The sequence below is a fragment of the Triticum urartu genome, chromosome 3 (assembly GCF_003073215.2).
Source record: "Triticum urartu cultivar G1812 chromosome 3, Tu2.1, whole genome shotgun sequence".
NCBI lineage: Eukaryota > Viridiplantae > Streptophyta > Magnoliopsida > Poales > Poaceae > Triticum > Triticum urartu.
Genome location: NC_053024.1, coordinates 739,062,864 through 739,080,025, shown reverse-complemented (window position 1 = coordinate 739,080,025; position 17,162 = coordinate 739,062,864). Strand labels below are relative to the sequence as shown.

The window sequence follows — 17,162 nt, the reverse complement described above, 5'->3', positions numbered from 1 at the left end:
CTTGTCTTCCCTTCAAAGCAAAAGCGTCATTAATCGTTGCCTGAGCTAATGAGTTTTGTCTCATCTGTCCGAAGATAACTATTTATCATATCAAATTAATCCGACGGCCAATAGCAATCGCATGCCAAGCAGCTCGAGGCCGGTAGCTTACATGAAAAACTTGTGATCCGCTTTGAATATTGATTAAGGAAAAGGATATTCTATGTTTTCTTAAAAAAACCTATGGCCATGTTTAATGTTTTTTCTTGGCCAATGTCATTCGGCTAGCCGTATTGCTTAAAAAAGTCATTACATCGTTTACAAGCAAATAAATAATCTCACTTGAGGGGTCATCGCCCTAGTTACATGAAATATTGTTGTGAACATGGACGTAATTTCTGTTACTTGTAGTGTTCTTTTTACTGCATTTACAGTTGATGCCATGGGTATTTTTAAATTCCCAGCTTCTCTTTGTGGTAAGTTATCCCAAATCATCGGGAATTTTTTATGGGGTGATGAGGAGAATAGAAGAAGAACTCATTGGCTCGCGTGTGACAAGATGACGAGACCAAGAGGTGAAGGGGGTATGGGCTTTCGTGATCTTATACTATTCAATCAAGTGCTTTTGGCGAAGCAAGCTTGGCGATTATTGTTATTTCTGGACTCTTTTGTGTGTCAAGGTGATGAAAGCTAAATATTATCCTCATGGGCATCTTATTGATACGGTCTTCCCTCAAATGACATCGCTTACTTGGCAAGGTATTACGCATGGGCTTGAGCTGCTGAAAAAGGGTATCATATGAAGAGTGGTCGATGGTGCTAGTATAAATATTTGGAGGGATAATTGGCTTTCTAGGGAATCTGGCTTGAAATTTACTGATAAGAAAACCAAAACCAAGATCTAATGGTTGGTTGATTTATTCATGAGTGGCATAAGGAGATGGGATAAGAATCTATGATCACGCATCTACTTTACTCTGTGTGTTCTGAATTTGGGTGAGGGAGATCTCATCGTCTAGTAGGCTAGCACCATGAGAAAAACGGCTTGTTTTCGGTGAAGAGTAGGTATAGGTTGCCCTCAATCTCAAGGACAAGGAGATTGATTTGGGGAATTCCAGGGTGGCCGTAAATGGAGAGAGGAGGCTCTGGAATATTATTTGAAAGGCTAACGTTCCTCGGGAAATTAGAATATTTGTTTTGGCAGGCTGCCCCTAAGGCTAATGTGTTCCGTATGGCGTTGAGGGAGGTGTGGAATTTACAGGGTGTTCTGTACGGCGTTGAGGGAGTTGTGAAATTTACCATCCGAAGAGATCATACTAGAGAAGTTAACATTTCCTTTTGGGATTATATTGGTGAGTGCTTTAGCATCAAGGATGCGGAACTTAGAGCGACCCTCTCCGGTCTTTATATCGGTATCACTCTTCACAAGCCCATAACTTTGGAAATTGACTGTTCTTTTTTGGCTTACTTTCTTGTACATGATAATATGGACTTGACAAACCTTATTGATCTAAAAAAAGAAGTGTTGAGTGTCTCCATTATGATGAATTTGAAAATCTCTGAGATTAACAAGAAGGCTAATATGGTGGCACATGAGATTGCGAAGTTTAGTGTTGTTAATAGATGGTGTTCTTATTAATAGTGTTTCGACCTTTGCGGCAAATGTAACAAATACGGATGTTGTATTATATGGGTGGGGTAATTTTTTAAAAGAAGTTTTGTCCAACAAAAGAATTACGTTTTAGCTAGCTCGTGAACAACTGGGTTGGCATCCAGTTTTCATAAGATATCTCTACAAACTCCATTGATAAAATTATGCAGTTGTGAATAATCGCTGTTAAAGACATATCTCCTCCCGTCTGCATGACCACAATGAACTACAAGCAATCTGATTGCATGACGATTGGGTTACACCCCTAGTAGCGTGCCAGTTCTATTCTACTACCTCCGTTCTTGAAAAAATATACTTCCAACTTTATTAAAAAGTCAATTTTTTTTATGTTTGACCGTATTTATACAATAATACATCAACATTTATGCCATCAAATTAGTAGCATTAGATTCATGATAAAAATATTTTCATCATATGCCTTTTGGTTTCATAAATATTGATATATTTTTGCGTAAACTTGGTCAAACTTTGAGATGGTTTGACCCTCCAACAAAGTTGAAACTACACTCTTTCAAGGATGAAGGGAGTATCTCACAAGGCTAGGATCTCTACCATCGATGCACCTTGGACATATGATAGCTTACTGCATGACCCTGCCTCTTTCCTCTAGAAATTTGGCTATTGTGACTGGTTTGTCAAAAGTTCTCCTACAAAATAAAAAATTTGATGGGTTGTAGAAGTACAGATGGATGTCCAATGTGCCCATGGGCTTGGTTGGCGCAAAGCTTAGATGAAATAAATGGGTGCTAGGCGCAATCCGGGTGTGTCTCTACAGCTCGATGACAACGTGGTTCAGCTACTGCATCTGTATACTAGACATAATGGCATGAAAGCTACTCCCTCCGTCCTAAAATATAAAAACGTTTTTAACACTAGCATAGTGTCAAAAATGTTCTTACATTCTAAGACAGAGAGAGTATCTTCTTCCGCATGAACAAAGATGATAACCCCCCCCCCCCCCCCCCCCCCCCCCCCCCCCCCCCCCCCCCCCCCCCCCCCACCCTCCGCGTCCCCCCGTGACGAGTACTTTAATCATGACTTATGTCATTACTGGATCATAGCTGTAGAAGTAGGGATGGATGACTCAATGCCCTACTAGCTCCATGGGTAGGGTTCAATGCATAGCTAGGCCCCGAGCAATAGGGCCTTGGCCCAGGGCATGGCAGCAATTCTCCTCGATGACTTATAGCCATAGTGAAGATTTTTCAACTTTGTGTCACTAGCACGAAGGTAGCAGGGGGAGTTGGTCAAACCTGGCTACGACCCTGGCTGGGTTGGCGCAAAGCTAGCTAGGAATTGTGCGGTGCACGAGCCATCCACATCCTCATCTGCAGCTCTATGGCGATGGGCATCAGCTATTGCATTCATGCACTCGACAAAAACACTGTCATGTGTAAAAAAATTTGTACGAATGGATTCTAAGTATTAGAAGGATAATACAAAGATGGATATTTAAAAAAATACTTAAGAGGGTAGTTAGAACACCTCTGCATGTTCTTGATAGATGAAAACAAGGGAATTAGCTGAGTAGTACATCTGGATGCTCTATGAGCCAGCTGGTGAGCTACTAGATTGAGTTTTCTTGGGATTATGTAACGTTCTTGTGATATATGGAGGCAACACACTAACAATCACATAGGATTTGACATAGTTTCTAGGATTCCATTGCAGGGTAAAGTGAGTTCATACGGAGAAGGATAATGGAGTAAGAGGTCAGAGGTGTTCGACAAGAAGCCTTATGTGATAATTTCTACTCCCTCTGTAAACTAATATAAGAGCGTTTAGATCACTACTTTAGTGATCTAAACACTTTTATATTAGTTTACGGAGGGAGTACATCTATAGGTTCCAGATTCATCTTTTAAGAAAACAACTAGGTTATTTTTCATGTCGGCCCGTCTAGAGTGCACAACAGGGCCACACCACTTCGGGCGGGTCCCTTCTTCATGTTGTCGTACTTCTCAATCTTCAAACCTTATTGTGTCATCACCTTGGTTGTGACAGATTAATGGACAACGAAGTTGATAGATTCTCAGTTGGGGCCTAATGGACCGGTGCCCTAGAGCACCATCAAGGTTTTGACCTTGACCCGCTTGATCAACAAATTATATATCACAGCTTCAAGGTGTTAACAAGGAAACGAGTCAAATCTGTGTTGTTTAGCTTGAGAGGACCTTACATTTGGGATCGCCCGCAGAGACTCCTAGTTTTTTTTTGAGCAAAACAAGCTAGGCTTTATTAATCAGTTACGTTTACAGATATAGCACCCGGGTCATGAGGAAGACCCAGCCATAGATGCCTCCCTTGAGGTAGAGAAACACCAAACCTAGCAAGCCTATGAGCGTCAACATTGGAAGCTCGAGGTTCGAAACAAAAAATACACGAAGAAAAACCTTGAAGACTCTCTAAAATTTCTTTTATAACTCCTCCATCCTCTCCTCCTACACCTTGATGGATGTGGCTGATGCATTGCTGACAGTCTGAAGCTACTTGAATATACTGCATTCCTAGATCTTGAGCCAAAGCAAGTGCTTCCCTGCAAGCAAGAGCTTCCAGTATAGCTGGGTTGACAAGACCACGTATAGCTAACAAAGATGACCCAAGATATGCTCCGTCTCGATTTCGGCAGACTGCAGCCGCTGCTCCCATGTTGTGATGAACGGACACACCCGCATCCACATTAATTTTAACATATCCCTCAATTGGTGCAATCCATTTTCCTCTAACATGGCTATCTTGTTGCACTGTTATCACACATCCTTCTTGCCCAATATTTAACTGATCAAATTCTGTGATAAACTTCCGAACAAAAGCATGTGTGTCATATGGGTTCTGAGTAATTGACTCATGAATCAGTTTTCTTCTTGCATACCATATTGCCCATAAAGTGACTGCCATACGAACAAACTCATCATGTTTGAGAACCTTCAGCATAGCGAACAACCAATTTTTAGCTGATGGTTCACTTGTTGCTATCATGTGCTCCAACAAGTCATGATCCACTAGCACCCACACGCAGCGCGCCATCGTACACTCGAGCAGGCTGTGACGCCATGAGTCCCGAGCACCGCAGACATAGCACTCCTCCTTATGCGACATATTTCTATTTTTCTGCACATCTTCGGTGGGGATAGAATTCTTGGCTAACCTCCATAGAAACATTTTAATCTTTGCAGGTATCATAACATTCCAGAGGGAGGTCCAAGATTTACTCATATCGGTCATATTAGACGTACCTGGCCGTTCTTCTAGCCAGTTTTCCCTCCTCTTTTTTTATCTCCACTACCATCTTATATGCAGAGCGAACAGAAAAAATCCCGTTCTTCTCAAAACCCCATGACCAGAAATTGTCTACGTTTCTTGTACAGACTGGAATTTGCAAGATCGCATCTGCATCATATGGTAAGAACACCTGCTGGATCGGCTCGGCATTCCATCTAGCATTTCCATGGTCCATTAGCTCGGACACTAGTTGTGGAGGTTGAGCAATCAACGAAACAATGGGTCTCATATTTTCTGTCTGTGGAATCCAGTTCATGTTCCAAATATCCGTCGTAGTTCCAGTACCCACCCTGCGAATAAGACCCAGCTTTAAGGTATCTCGCCCTTCCATCACTGACCGCCAAATCTGAGAGGGATGATTACCAAGTTCGGCTGTCCAAAATCACCACCCGGATAGTATACAGCCTTAAGGATTCTAGCGCTCAAGGATTCTGGGTTTTGAAGAACTCTCCAGGCCTGCCTAGCAAGGAGTGCAAGGTTAAAAATTTCAAAATCTTTGAACCCTAAGCCCCCCATATACTTGGGCATACTCATAGTGTCCCATGAAACCCAATACGGCTTGCGTTGTCCTCTCTTACTGCCCCACCAGAACACATTAATCATGGAAGTTAAACTCTTGCATAATCCTCTTGGAAGTTTTAAACAGGACATAGAATACACCGGGATAGCTTGGGCTACTGATTTAATGAGGACCTCTTTGCCAGCTGCTGACAATAATATCTCCATCCATCCCTGTATTTTGCTCCACAAACGATCCTTGAGATATTTAAACACCCCATTTTTGAACTTCCCACATCAGATGACATACCAAGGTATTTCTCCTTCAGTTGTTCATTAGGGACATTCAAAATAATTTTAATAGCATATCTTACCTCTTCTGGGCAACCTTTACTGAAAAAGATAGAAGATTTGTCTTTATTAATTCTCTGCCCTGAAGCTCTAGCATAGGTTTCCAAAAGAAGAGACACCTCTTCAGCCCCCTCACTATTTGCTTTAAAAAACAGCAGGCTGTCATCTGCAAACAACAAATGGTTAACCGGTGGAGCCGATGAAGCCAGTTGTATTCCTGCCAGACTGGATGACTGAACTCTAGATTTCAAAAGGCACGAAAGGCCCTCTGCTGCCAGCAAAAAGAGGTACGGTGAAATAGGATCCCCCTGACGGATACCCCGTGTTGGATTAAAAGCATCAAGTTTCTGCCCATTGAAAAGCATTGAGAATGAAACCGAAGTAACCATCCCCATCACAATGTCCACCCATCTCTGTGTGAATCCCAACTTTAACATTATTGCCTTCAGATAATTCCACTCCACTCTATCATAGGCTTTCATCATGTCAAGCTTTAGCGCACAGTGTCTATGCTTCTGGGCCTTGTTTCTCTTCATAAAATGCAGACACTCATAGGCAGCAATAATGTTGTCAGTAATCAAACGACCAGGAACAAAGGCAGACTGTTTCTCAGATATTATATCAGGTATCACAACCTTCAGACGGTTTGCTACAACCTTAGAGCTAATCTTGTAAAGAACGTTGCATAAACTTATAGGGCGAAATTGAGAGAGTAGCATTGGATTTTTTTACCTTTGGGATCAAAACTAGGATTGTGTTATTTATCTCTTGTGCACTCTCCAACCCTTCAACGATACTCAGTACTACCTTTGTGACCGCATCCCCACAAATATCCCAGTGCTTCCGGAAAAATTGTGCTGGGAAGCCATCAGGCCCCGGTGCCTTCTGGGAGCCATCTGAAAAAGTGCTTTCTTAACCTAGTGCAAGGTTGCATGCACGGTGCTGTTGTTGGTCTGGCCCAGTAAGAAGGTGGGCGTGTCAGGCTGACGCCACTTTCACATCATTGATGTTTTTTTCATTTTATCTTCACATTTTAGCTTTATTTTTAATATTTTTATATTTTGAAATATTATTAAAATATATGTATACATATATAAATATAATTTACATAAAAAATTGAAAAATGTTAATCATGCATTTCAAGAGATAAATATGTACACAAAATGTTAATCATGTGTACGAAAAGTGCTTGTGACATTTACAAAATGTCACGCGTTTAAAAAAACATACCTAACATCTATGAAATGTTTATACAATGTGAACAAAATTATTTGTGTAAATCAAAAACAAATATTTCATACATTTAAAAAATGGTTCATGAGTTTCAAAATGTGTTTGAAACAATTTCAGAAAAAGTATATGCAATGTAAACAAAGTGTTTGCATAACAAAAAAAATGTTTAATAGCATTAAAAAATATATGTGGCATTTTAAGAAAAAATCCAATGATTCAACCAGAAAGTCCTTGAAATTTTAAAAAAAATATTGTACAATGTAAAAAGGTTCCCATAGGCCAAAAAATGTTTATTTGCATTACAAAAATGTTCATGGCATTTCAAGAAAATATTCACCGTTGTTGAAAAATGTCCATGAAATTTTTAGGAATATATATACTGTGTTAAAGGTGTCCATGTAGTTTAAAATAATGTTTATTTTAATTTTAAAACTATGACGTCTATTTTGAAAAAAACTTATCTTGTTTTCAAAAATTATTCTGAAATTTGTTTAAAAAAATGTATATCATGTCTTTGAAAAATGTCCAAAGTATAAAAAACTATATTTCACATGTGCGCTGAAAATGTAAATTGTGTACTGAGAAGTAGATATGTGTTGAAAAAATAAAAAAAACAGACAAAGAAGTAAAAGAGCAAAGAAAACCAAAGAATACAAAGAAAACCTAGAAATAAAGAAAGTAAAAAACAGAAGTAATGCAAACAAAGAAAAATCTAAAGGTAACCAGTGAATACATAAATAGAAAACAAAGGCTAGCAAAAGGGAATAGAAAAACCAAAGAAACCAGTAAAAACACAAAATAAAATGGTAAAGAAAAAAACACAGAAAACTGGAGAGGAACGAGCGAACCCACAGCGATAAACAAGCGGCAATCGACTGCGCTAATGGGCTGTCCGAATTAGGTACGGGCGAGACATATCCTCGGCTCTCACATCTTGGCCCGGGGTACGGGCCTTGTTAACAAGGGTTTTCACATTTTCTACTGTGTAAAAAAAAGAAAAAGAAAAAGAAAAAGAGAATGGCCCATACAGGTCTCGAACCTGTGACCTTCGCGTTATTAGCACGACGCTCTAACCAACTGAGCTAATAGGCCTCTTTAGTGGTGAAGTGTTCTTCCTTGTATATATTACATTAATAGGCCCGTGCAGCACCTGTTCAGAACCCTGTGGTGAGAAGAAAAGAGCAAGCTGATATTATGAATCACAAGATGCAGCAACAAATCTTGGTCCGTGGCTATCTAAATTTCCATGTCACTATCAATGTTTGCGCGTATTCGTGGTTATTGGGGCCGTCTTGTCATTGTTACTGTGATGTGATGGGCACACAAATCATCTTGCAAGAGCTTCATAGTGATAAAGTCATACATATGCAAGCGGGTGAGTAACAGCAAGTATATATGCCTGCTCAAGGCGCATATTCAGACCCATTATTTCGATAATGCATCGATTTAAGCATTCCAAGAGAAAAAAAATCACTCTCAACTTCTGCGTCATAGGATCCATGCAGCCAAAATTTGTTTTTCATTATATGGAAAAAAGAACTATGTTTTCGCAGTATCCCTTCCTTCTCTATACTTTGATGGAAATATAACGTTGGCGTTCAAGACACCACATGAAATATCAGTCACCGGCTCACCGTTGGGTTCGTTCAGTCATCTCAAGTAATCAATCATTATCGCATCAATCTTTGGTTTGCGGCGTTTAAAAGCCATGTACATATGCACGGGGCTAAAAGTTGTATATCGATCTGATGATTAGAACAAAAGTTTAAGAAGAGGATAAATTAAAACCGCTAGTGGAACCAGCTGAGCTAATAGGCCGCTCTTTCTGTTTTAATGTTGTCCACTCGGACGTGGAGTTTCTACACCCAGGAGCAAATGCTCCTGGTGTGAACAGATAAATTCCAAAATAATTCTAAAATTCTAAAAAAAATTGTGGCATAGTTTCACAAATATTTGTTGTGCATGCAAAATTTCATTGCAAAATCACATTGGTGGAAGGCGTGGTAAAAAAACAAAACCGATGCTCTGAAAATGTTACTTACAAAAGCATTTTGGAGCTCTGATTTTGTTTTTTTGGCACGCCTTCCACCAATGTGATTTCGCGATGAAACTTTGCATGCACAACAAACATTTGTGAAAGTATGTCACAAAAAAATCAGAATTTTTTGAATATTTTTTCTATTTTTTGATTTTACTGTTCGCACCAGGTGCATTTGCTCCTGGGTGTAGTACTTTCCTGTCCACTCTTTCTTTACAACCTCTAGTGTAACATGATCGATCAATACATGTGCAGTGCCAGCCCTCCAAATTTGAGAGGGTGCTAGATGACTAAGATGAATGAGCTTTGGCCAGAGATGAAGGGGTTAACCTAGTGTATTATGCCAGTTTTGGCCTAAATAGTGTTCGATAATAGACTTGAAATAGTCTAAAGAATAAATTTCGCTGTGGAGTCATACCCCTTTGGCCCTAACTAAGCTCCGCCACAATAAATGTTATATCGGCGAGCCTGGGTGAATGATTAGAAGAAAAAGGTAATAAGAGAATGAATCAAAAGAAAGAAAAACCATCAAGGGGTTCGAGCTAAGAGAAGAAGTCATCTTTGCTCGTTGAAGCAATCTGCAAAATGCGACAATAGATCTTGCTAGTTCCCATCTCGTTGTCCATGCTTGTAAGTAATCGTCGCTGTTGGTATCTTTTTCTGTCATTGTTTCTGACTTCTTGTGATGTGATGTGCGCGCGAATCATCCTGCAACAGCTACAAGATAATAAAGCCATATATGCAGGCGGGCGAATAGTGCTCAAGGAACATCTCTATCGACCCGTCATGTCTATGTATATCCCTATATACATGTGTTTCTTCTTGATTGTTCGAAACATCAAAAACTGGTTTTTGAATTTTCCCAAAAAAGGCTTCATGGAGGCCAAGCTCCAAAATCAATTTTTGTGCTCCTGTGAAAAAAAAACTATGTTTTCATGACGCCCCTCAATATTCCTTCTCTAGATATATACCTGGATGGGAAATAACGGCCGACGTGCAGCACTCAAGGAGACATGTGAAATATCAGAGATTTTTATCCCCAGTACGTGCACAAAGTCATCATATGCGGCCAACTGTGCAAGCAAAATAATCAAGTCAAGAATTGCATAGCCCTAAATGGAGCTTTCCACTGGGGGCAAGAATTGGCACCACCCACTCAGTTTCCTTCTTACCTTTTTTTGCTTTGCTTTCATCCGCAAACTAACAAAAAGTGAGTTGATCTGTGATCTGTGTTAGAAATATTTAATGTGTGTTCAATAGTGCGCTTTGTCTGCTACTATACAACCTTTAGGTTTTGTGGTAGAATTTGGAGATGCTGCCGCGAGGTGTGTCCTATCTGGATGACCTTTTTTTTACTTTTTTTTGTTCGTCGATTTGATCGGCCTTAGTGCTTACCTTTGCTTAGCATCGTTTCAATAATTAATAATATAATTATGTGTATCATCTGATGCAGAGTCCGGGGGTAAATCCTCCTTTCTGAAAGAAAAAAATATTAACATATTTATTTCTATTTGACTGCACATGGCATGAAAAATCATAAATCTCTACAAGCGTACATAAATACAGTCATGTACATTTTGATTGGTTTTGCGGGTTTTTTTTTCAAAAGCATGAAAATACAAATAAAACAGCGAGGCTAATGAGCCTGAGATATTGTGGCATTTATCAATACCCAAGCCTTGAATAATTTATCGGTTATGATGCTTTTGGTTCGAAGGAATCATATAGAAATTTCAGAGGGTTTTATTTGTCAGAAATCTTTTCTATGGGACTTCCTTGATATTGTAGGTATGGAACCATAAAATATTCATATGGCCTCCTTTCCATGAATTTGGAAGATAATTTCTGTTGAATCAAACCTTGTGGTTCCTTGGTTCAGTGACAACTTTGCTTGCACCTATTGCTTAAGGAGATTCTTGTAATTTTCTCACGGATCAACAACACAACATTTCTATAGCTATATTATATGTTCTATATTTTGAATTCTCATAGGATTTAATACATCATGACATAAAGTTCCTACGTTGATATTGCTTGTTTATGTGCTTTTGAAAATCCGCAAACGAAAGAGGCCACGATTATTCAAAAATAGTGGAAGTGTGACAGTTATTGAAATAACAATGGAATAGAGATGAAAATGGTTGTAAAATTCCTCTTCCTCATGTAATACCGAAAAAGAAAAAAAAAAGCCGCCAGACTATTCTAGACCAAGGGGCACTGAGACTTTTGGCGACCTTAGGCTAAGAGGAAAACCTTTTTTGCCTCAGTAATATCAAAAAGGCAAGGGTCATCAACCAATGTATGGAATATAGTTACTTTTTTATGAAGATTTTAAAAATTGTTAGTTCAAAATTAACTCAATGCTTACTAAAAAATCACCAGTTAATACCATTATTTCCAACATCGTCAAGATCCTTCCTCTCCTGTAATAACACAAATTGTAATTACAGATTAGCACAAATAATAATAATTACAAAGTATGAATCAATTCCAACAACAAATGGATATTGGCTCTAGTTCCTTATTGTAAGAAAGAAGCTAGATAGAGACAAAGAGAATCAAATGATGGGAGGACCCTATCCTTATTCCTCTTCCCTATACGGCGATCCATCGGTCGCCCGCGTCCATCCTTTTGCCAAAGTATGTGTGTACGTAAAGCATCTCTCATCTCATCTCTCCTTCCTCCTGCTCGCTTGCCCTCTCTGCCTCACCATTGTTCCTCAAACCATCAACCAAGAACCACAAGAAGCTCCTAACCAATGAAAGCCTGATCTGCATCACTACTGAATTTTATTTGTCGTTTTAAGCGAGGACATGTTAATTATGTAATTACTGCATGAATATGGAAAAGGGTCTCATAATGTGATCATCGGTACCACTGACGTGGAGCACCGGAGGCCCTACAGAAAATATCAGTGATATTTAGTGTATTTCCACGTAAGAAACTAGTCGATTATATAGTTCACTTCTATAACAAACAAGTCAACAAGTGCATAGTTGTAGCTAGTTCAAGCGTTCCACCGGCGGGTGACAAGGACATATTGCCAGCACCCACTCGGTTCCTTCTCACCTCTATGTGATTTGCTTTCTTTTTTATGTAGATACACGTAACGAATGGGACATGCATGGGCATGTGCATGTTTTTATGGAAGATTCAAAAACTGTATTCTCAAGCCAGAAATATAGACCATTAGGTTCAGCTCTGCTAAACAATGGGTTCGGTTCTTTGCTTAGTCTTACGCTACTGTGATGTTATAAGGGATATAGCAAATTTCATTGGGTTCACTTGAACCCAATGATAATGAGTTGGCTCCGGCTGTGGGAGAGAAGAGAAAGGGTGCGCCGACAAGGAAATGGTGGGCTCAGTGAGGAGAAATGGGCATCAGGAGGGACCTTTGGAGGCATCGGTGCGGTGAGGAGAATAAATGGGGGGCCGTCAAGATGAGAAGTTGATGAAGGGAAGAGATATGATGCTTGCTGCTATATTTGTTGCCACTGTACTTGCTTCTAGGTGTTGTTTCTATTGGATTTTCTTGCTGCGAGCTGCCTCATGGAATTGAATGATAGTTTTCGGAGCATGATGAATGGTAGAGCAACAGATTGCGGGCGCCAACTCAATATGCTTCTGCTTCCGTGAAACCAAAAACTGTTGTGGTTATAGCTGTTAGAAATCATAGTTTTTTTAGTTGGGTTAGAAGTCATAGTCGAATTGGTAGTTATATCCCCCGCGAACAAGAAAAGAATTGGTAGTTCTATGATATTATCAAAAATATAAGAGAGAATTTGGATGCTCCGATGGAGATGGAAATGACTAAGAAGTGGAATCTTTTTACATGATAAACCATACGGAGATACTCCCTCCGTCTGGAAATACTTGTCGTAGGAACGTATACAAATGGATGTATCTAGAACTAAAATACATCTAGATACATTCATTTCTTGGACAAGTATTTTCGACGGAGGGAGTAGTACATATGACAGTATTTTGGACGGTCTGCTGGAGATACTATACCACACCCTTTGCGCCCCTTGGTATTTTTTTTTCTTTTAGAAACAGTATTTTCTTCCTCAAGTTTTGGAATTTGGTTCAAATTTGACTCACATACTAGTAACATTCAAGAGATAAGATTGTTCCTGCAATAATGCCTAAATCTTGAAGCATATAGGCATCATCGGTTATCGGCTGAGGTTGATATTTCCACCGACAACATGAACAAATAAAATTACATTAAAATAGGTATAGCTAGATTCCCACAGGTGACTTTTGGTTATAGTTCCTTGTAAGAAAGAAAGAAAGAAAGAAAGAAAGAAATAAAGAAAGAAAGAAAGAAAGAAGCAAGGTAGTGTAGTAGAGATATGGACAGAGAGAATCAAATTGGGTGATGAGACGGCCCTATCCTTATTCCTCTTCCCTAGGCGGTGGTCCCTCGGTTGCTCGCCTCCATCCTTTGCCAAAGTGCCTGTACCTATACGTGCGTGCAGCATCTCTTCTCCTCCTTCCTCCTGCCTATAAATAGGCCTCCACGCCCCTCCATTATTCCTCAAGCCAGCAAGAAGCACACAAGAAGCTCATAGCCAATCAAAGCCTCTCCATCTCCGAAGCTCCAACCGAACCGAGGATGTCTTGCTGCGGAGGAAACTGCGGCTGCGGCACCGCCTGCAAGTGCGGCAACGGCTGCGGCGGCTGCAACATGTACCCGGAGGCCGAGGCCGCCGGCGCCACCCTCCTCGTCTCCGCCACCGCCACCCACAAGGCGTACGTCCCTTCTCCTTCCTCATATATCATGCACTCGATCGTAACAATATGACTGTATGTTGATCTTGGTAAGGGTGGGGTACGTGCAGGAGCTCCGGCGGCATGGAGATGGCGGCCGAGAACGGCGGCTGCGGCTGCACCCAGTGCAAGTGCGGCACCAGCTGCGGCTGCTCCTGCTGCAGCTGCTAGATCGATCATCGATCATGCATGCACCGTGCGTGCAGCATCGATCATATCGATCTACTACTACCATACCATGTAACCGCTACCTGATCGAGGGCCTTATCTATGCACCTGACCTGCATCAGCAGTCAGGTGCCATGCCATGCTTGTTGTAAACAGGCCCCCCTAAATAAAATCTCCCTGGTTTAACTATACGTGTGTGTCTGTGCTATGCATATATCATCACCTTCTTTTTCTTTTTCTTCTTCTTCATGGCTCAAAAAACACTGTTTAAGAGCTGAGAGCGTTGAGAAAATTTGAAATGATCATAAGCAGAAGATTAAGATGTTGTGAGTTTTGCCCAAGAAAATGAATATCTAATAAATGTTGAAGACGTACCTGAACGGAAAATATCAGTGGATGCATCTTACCATGCATGCTGATGCTCGAAAAATAAAAAAGGATGCCGCTTTACCATATCTTTATCTTTACCTAATATTAAAGGGAGGATTGTTTCTCCAGTTTTTTTCGTTTACGGTGGGACCAAAATAATTTTCGTACGTCCCAGCGGTTTCTCCCGATTCCTTTCTGTCCGAAAAAAAAAGCACAGCACGCACAGATCCGTAATGGGCCGGCCTATTAGCATACCAACAGCCCGCCCCAGCAAAAACATATCCAAGAATAAATACTGCGCTGCAAGGAATTTAGGTAGCAGTCACGCGAGATAGTGAGAGGAAAAGATATTTTTAAATGTAAATATCTTTTGGAACGCGAAAAATTTGCAAAGTTGTTAATAAAAAACTGAAACTCAAACCTTCTTAAAAGAAAAACAATATTTCTATTTCTATTTTATTTTTTGAAACCTAATTATTTTTTAAAACAAGGAGGTACTGATGTGATTATTTTTGAAATTAGCAAACATTTTAAAAACACAAATATGTTTTGAACTTTAAATTTGTAAAGGCAAATATTTTTTAAAACATGTTTTTAAAAAAAAATGGGAGGTACTGTAGCTAAATTGCTTTAATCTATACCTATTAATAAAACTTGGCGAATATTTTAAATATGCGCACCTGATGGATTGTTTTAGTTCAATTTATTAAACTAGGGACATGGAAGGAATCTTTTTCTCTGTCGCGTCTTCACGTACGACCAGTTTCACTCAGCCCAGTGACTCCCGTCAAAATGCATGAGGAGTCCAACTAAGGTTTCATGGTCTATCTGATACAAACTACTCAATTTATATGATGACACATACATATAGTATGTGCAGTGCTTTTTCCTACTCCCTTTGTTCCTAATATTTGTCTTTTTAGAGATGTCAAATGGACTATATATCTCATACGGATGTATATAGTCATATTTTAGAGCATAGTTTCACTTATTTTGTTCCGGATGTAGTCACCTGTTGAAATCTCTAGAAAGACAAAAATTTAGGAAAGGAGGGAGTATTATATTAGCCAGATGATTAAAAAAACTTTGTTTAACGTTCTTGATCTTCGCCGGGCACGAAAGCGACTAAACAATCCAGCTATTGGACCTGGCCAACCTTGGTTAGTGACAACTGGTACCGCGACCACCGGCGACGAGGACGGCAAAGACGACAAGCGGAAGCATGTGTCTAATGTTATATTGAAATGGAGGATGTGGACCTGAGGATGAGGCATTAGTCATGTTTATTATGTTATGGGCATTAGGTGATGTCTTTAGCGATGCTCAGTGGATAAAGGGTGTGCAAGAGTTGTTTTCTCCCGTTGCAACGCAGGGCATGTTTGCTAGTACTTAATCATACGAGAAGATCAAGTTTCTAGCTTCGAATTAGTTAACTTGTGGACCTCGTCTCGACAAAAGATTTTAAAAAATATTCCCTTTGGGGGAAAGCAAACAAAGACTAAAATGAATCCTTTCGCCAAAAAAGATGGAAATAAATCATGAGCGCCACTTTGCGCACCAGCTGGTTAGTTTTTCAAGAATTATTCGCTTTACACAGGTTCCGACACGATAATATTGCACTTCGCTGGCACGACAATATTAGCAAGACATTTCCCCTTTTTTTCCACTGCCAAAAAACATATTAGCAATATATTTTAAACAACCGATCAATGCTACATATTATTATTTCACTTTACTGTTGTCATTGTGTTGTTTTCATATATTATTTTCTGTCGGATTGTTGGTGTGTGGCTGTATGCATCTTAGTTCTCTATGTGATTGATACTACTCTAGTTGCATTTTATTTTAGATTTACTACTCTAGTTGCATGGAAATCAGCTCAGTAGCATTTTTACTTTATTTTTTGCCTTGGCCCATTAATTTTTAGTACACACACGAACGGCCTTGGGCCTATTATTTACATGCCTAGCTGTACAGATGGTGCATTTCCATGAGCCCAAGTAGCATACTCTAGTTCATTTAACGGAAAACTCTGTTGGTATCTGAAAATGGGAAGAGTTTCTTTGCAAGAACAGTTCAGTAACACTAGGGTTGAGCCAACTATATTATGATAATCGTTGGCCTGCAATCAAGCTCTGCATGCGTTCACATGATGAATTCTTTTCTTGTGGATCAGTGACTTAAGCATATATATGTTGTAAAAATTTCCAGCTTCTACAGTTTTTTTAGTGTGTTATTCTAAAAGTGTTGGACAGATCTGTCATCAATGGTTTCGTGGTGTGGTTGGTTATCACGTCAGTCTAACACACTGAAGGTCTCTGGTTCGAACCCGGGCGAAGCCGTCCTAATAATTTTGTTTTTTTTCCGCACTTTCCATAGTGTTAGAAAAAGAAAAATGATATTTTGGCCCATACAGGTCTCGAACCTGTGACCTTCGCGTTATTAGCACGACGCTCTAACCAACTGAGCTAATAGGCCTTCTCCTTGTTTGGAAAGAGTTCTCTTCTATACTTCGAAAAACAGAATAAGACTTTTGGTGAGAGGAAAAGAGTAAGATCACTTGAGCCCTTTTTTGACCATTAAGCTGATGCTATAATCACAATAAAAAAAACATCTTTGCTCGTTAGAGCGATCTGCAAAATGCAGCAACAATCTTGGTTCGTGGCTATCTAGATTGCCATGTCACTATCCACGTTTGTATGTATTCGTGGCTGCCGGGGCCATTTTGTCATTGTTTCTTGCAACAGCTTCATAGTGATACAGTAATACCCCGCAAAAAAAGAAGAAGTGATAAAGCC

At 39.8% G+C, this 17,162-nt stretch overlaps 1 protein-coding gene and 3 non-coding genes across 4 annotated transcripts; 2 read left to right on the top strand and 2 right to left on the bottom strand.

Annotated features, from left to right (window-relative positions):
* Positions 1-8,033: 8,033 nt before the first annotated feature.
* On the bottom strand, positions 8,034-8,107 carry TRNAI-AAU. The gene has a single exon. It is a non-coding gene; the product is annotated as a tRNA-Ile (tRNA).
* Positions 8,108-13,573: 5,466 nt separating this feature from the next.
* On the top strand, positions 13,574-14,184 carry LOC125546359 (metallothionein-like protein 2C). Its single transcript, XM_048710604.1, has 2 exons — positions 13,574-13,809; positions 13,899-14,184. The coding sequence occupies exons 1-2, from the start codon at positions 13,673-13,675 to the stop codon at positions 13,996-13,998; spliced, it is 237 nt and encodes a 78-aa protein (XP_048566561.1). The 5' UTR covers positions 13,574-13,672; the 3' UTR covers positions 13,999-14,184.
* A 2,448-nt stretch (positions 14,185-16,632) lies between these two features.
* TRNAV-AAC lies at positions 16,633-16,706 on the top strand. The gene has a single exon. It is a non-coding gene; the product is annotated as a tRNA-Val (tRNA).
* Positions 16,707-16,768: 62 nt separating this feature from the next.
* TRNAI-AAU lies at positions 16,769-16,842 on the bottom strand. The gene has a single exon. It is a non-coding gene; the product is annotated as a tRNA-Ile (tRNA).
* Positions 16,843-17,162: the final 320 nt, after the last annotated feature.

Coding starts and splice junctions, on each gene's coding strand:
- LOC125546359 (XM_048710604.1), top strand. CDS start 13,673: ATGTCTTGCTGCGGAGGAAACTGCGGCTGCGGCACCGCCTGCAAGTGC. Junction 13,810..13,898: donor GCCACCGCCACCCACAAGGC/GTACGTCCCTTC, acceptor GGGTACGTGCAG/GAGCTCCGGCGGCATGGAGA.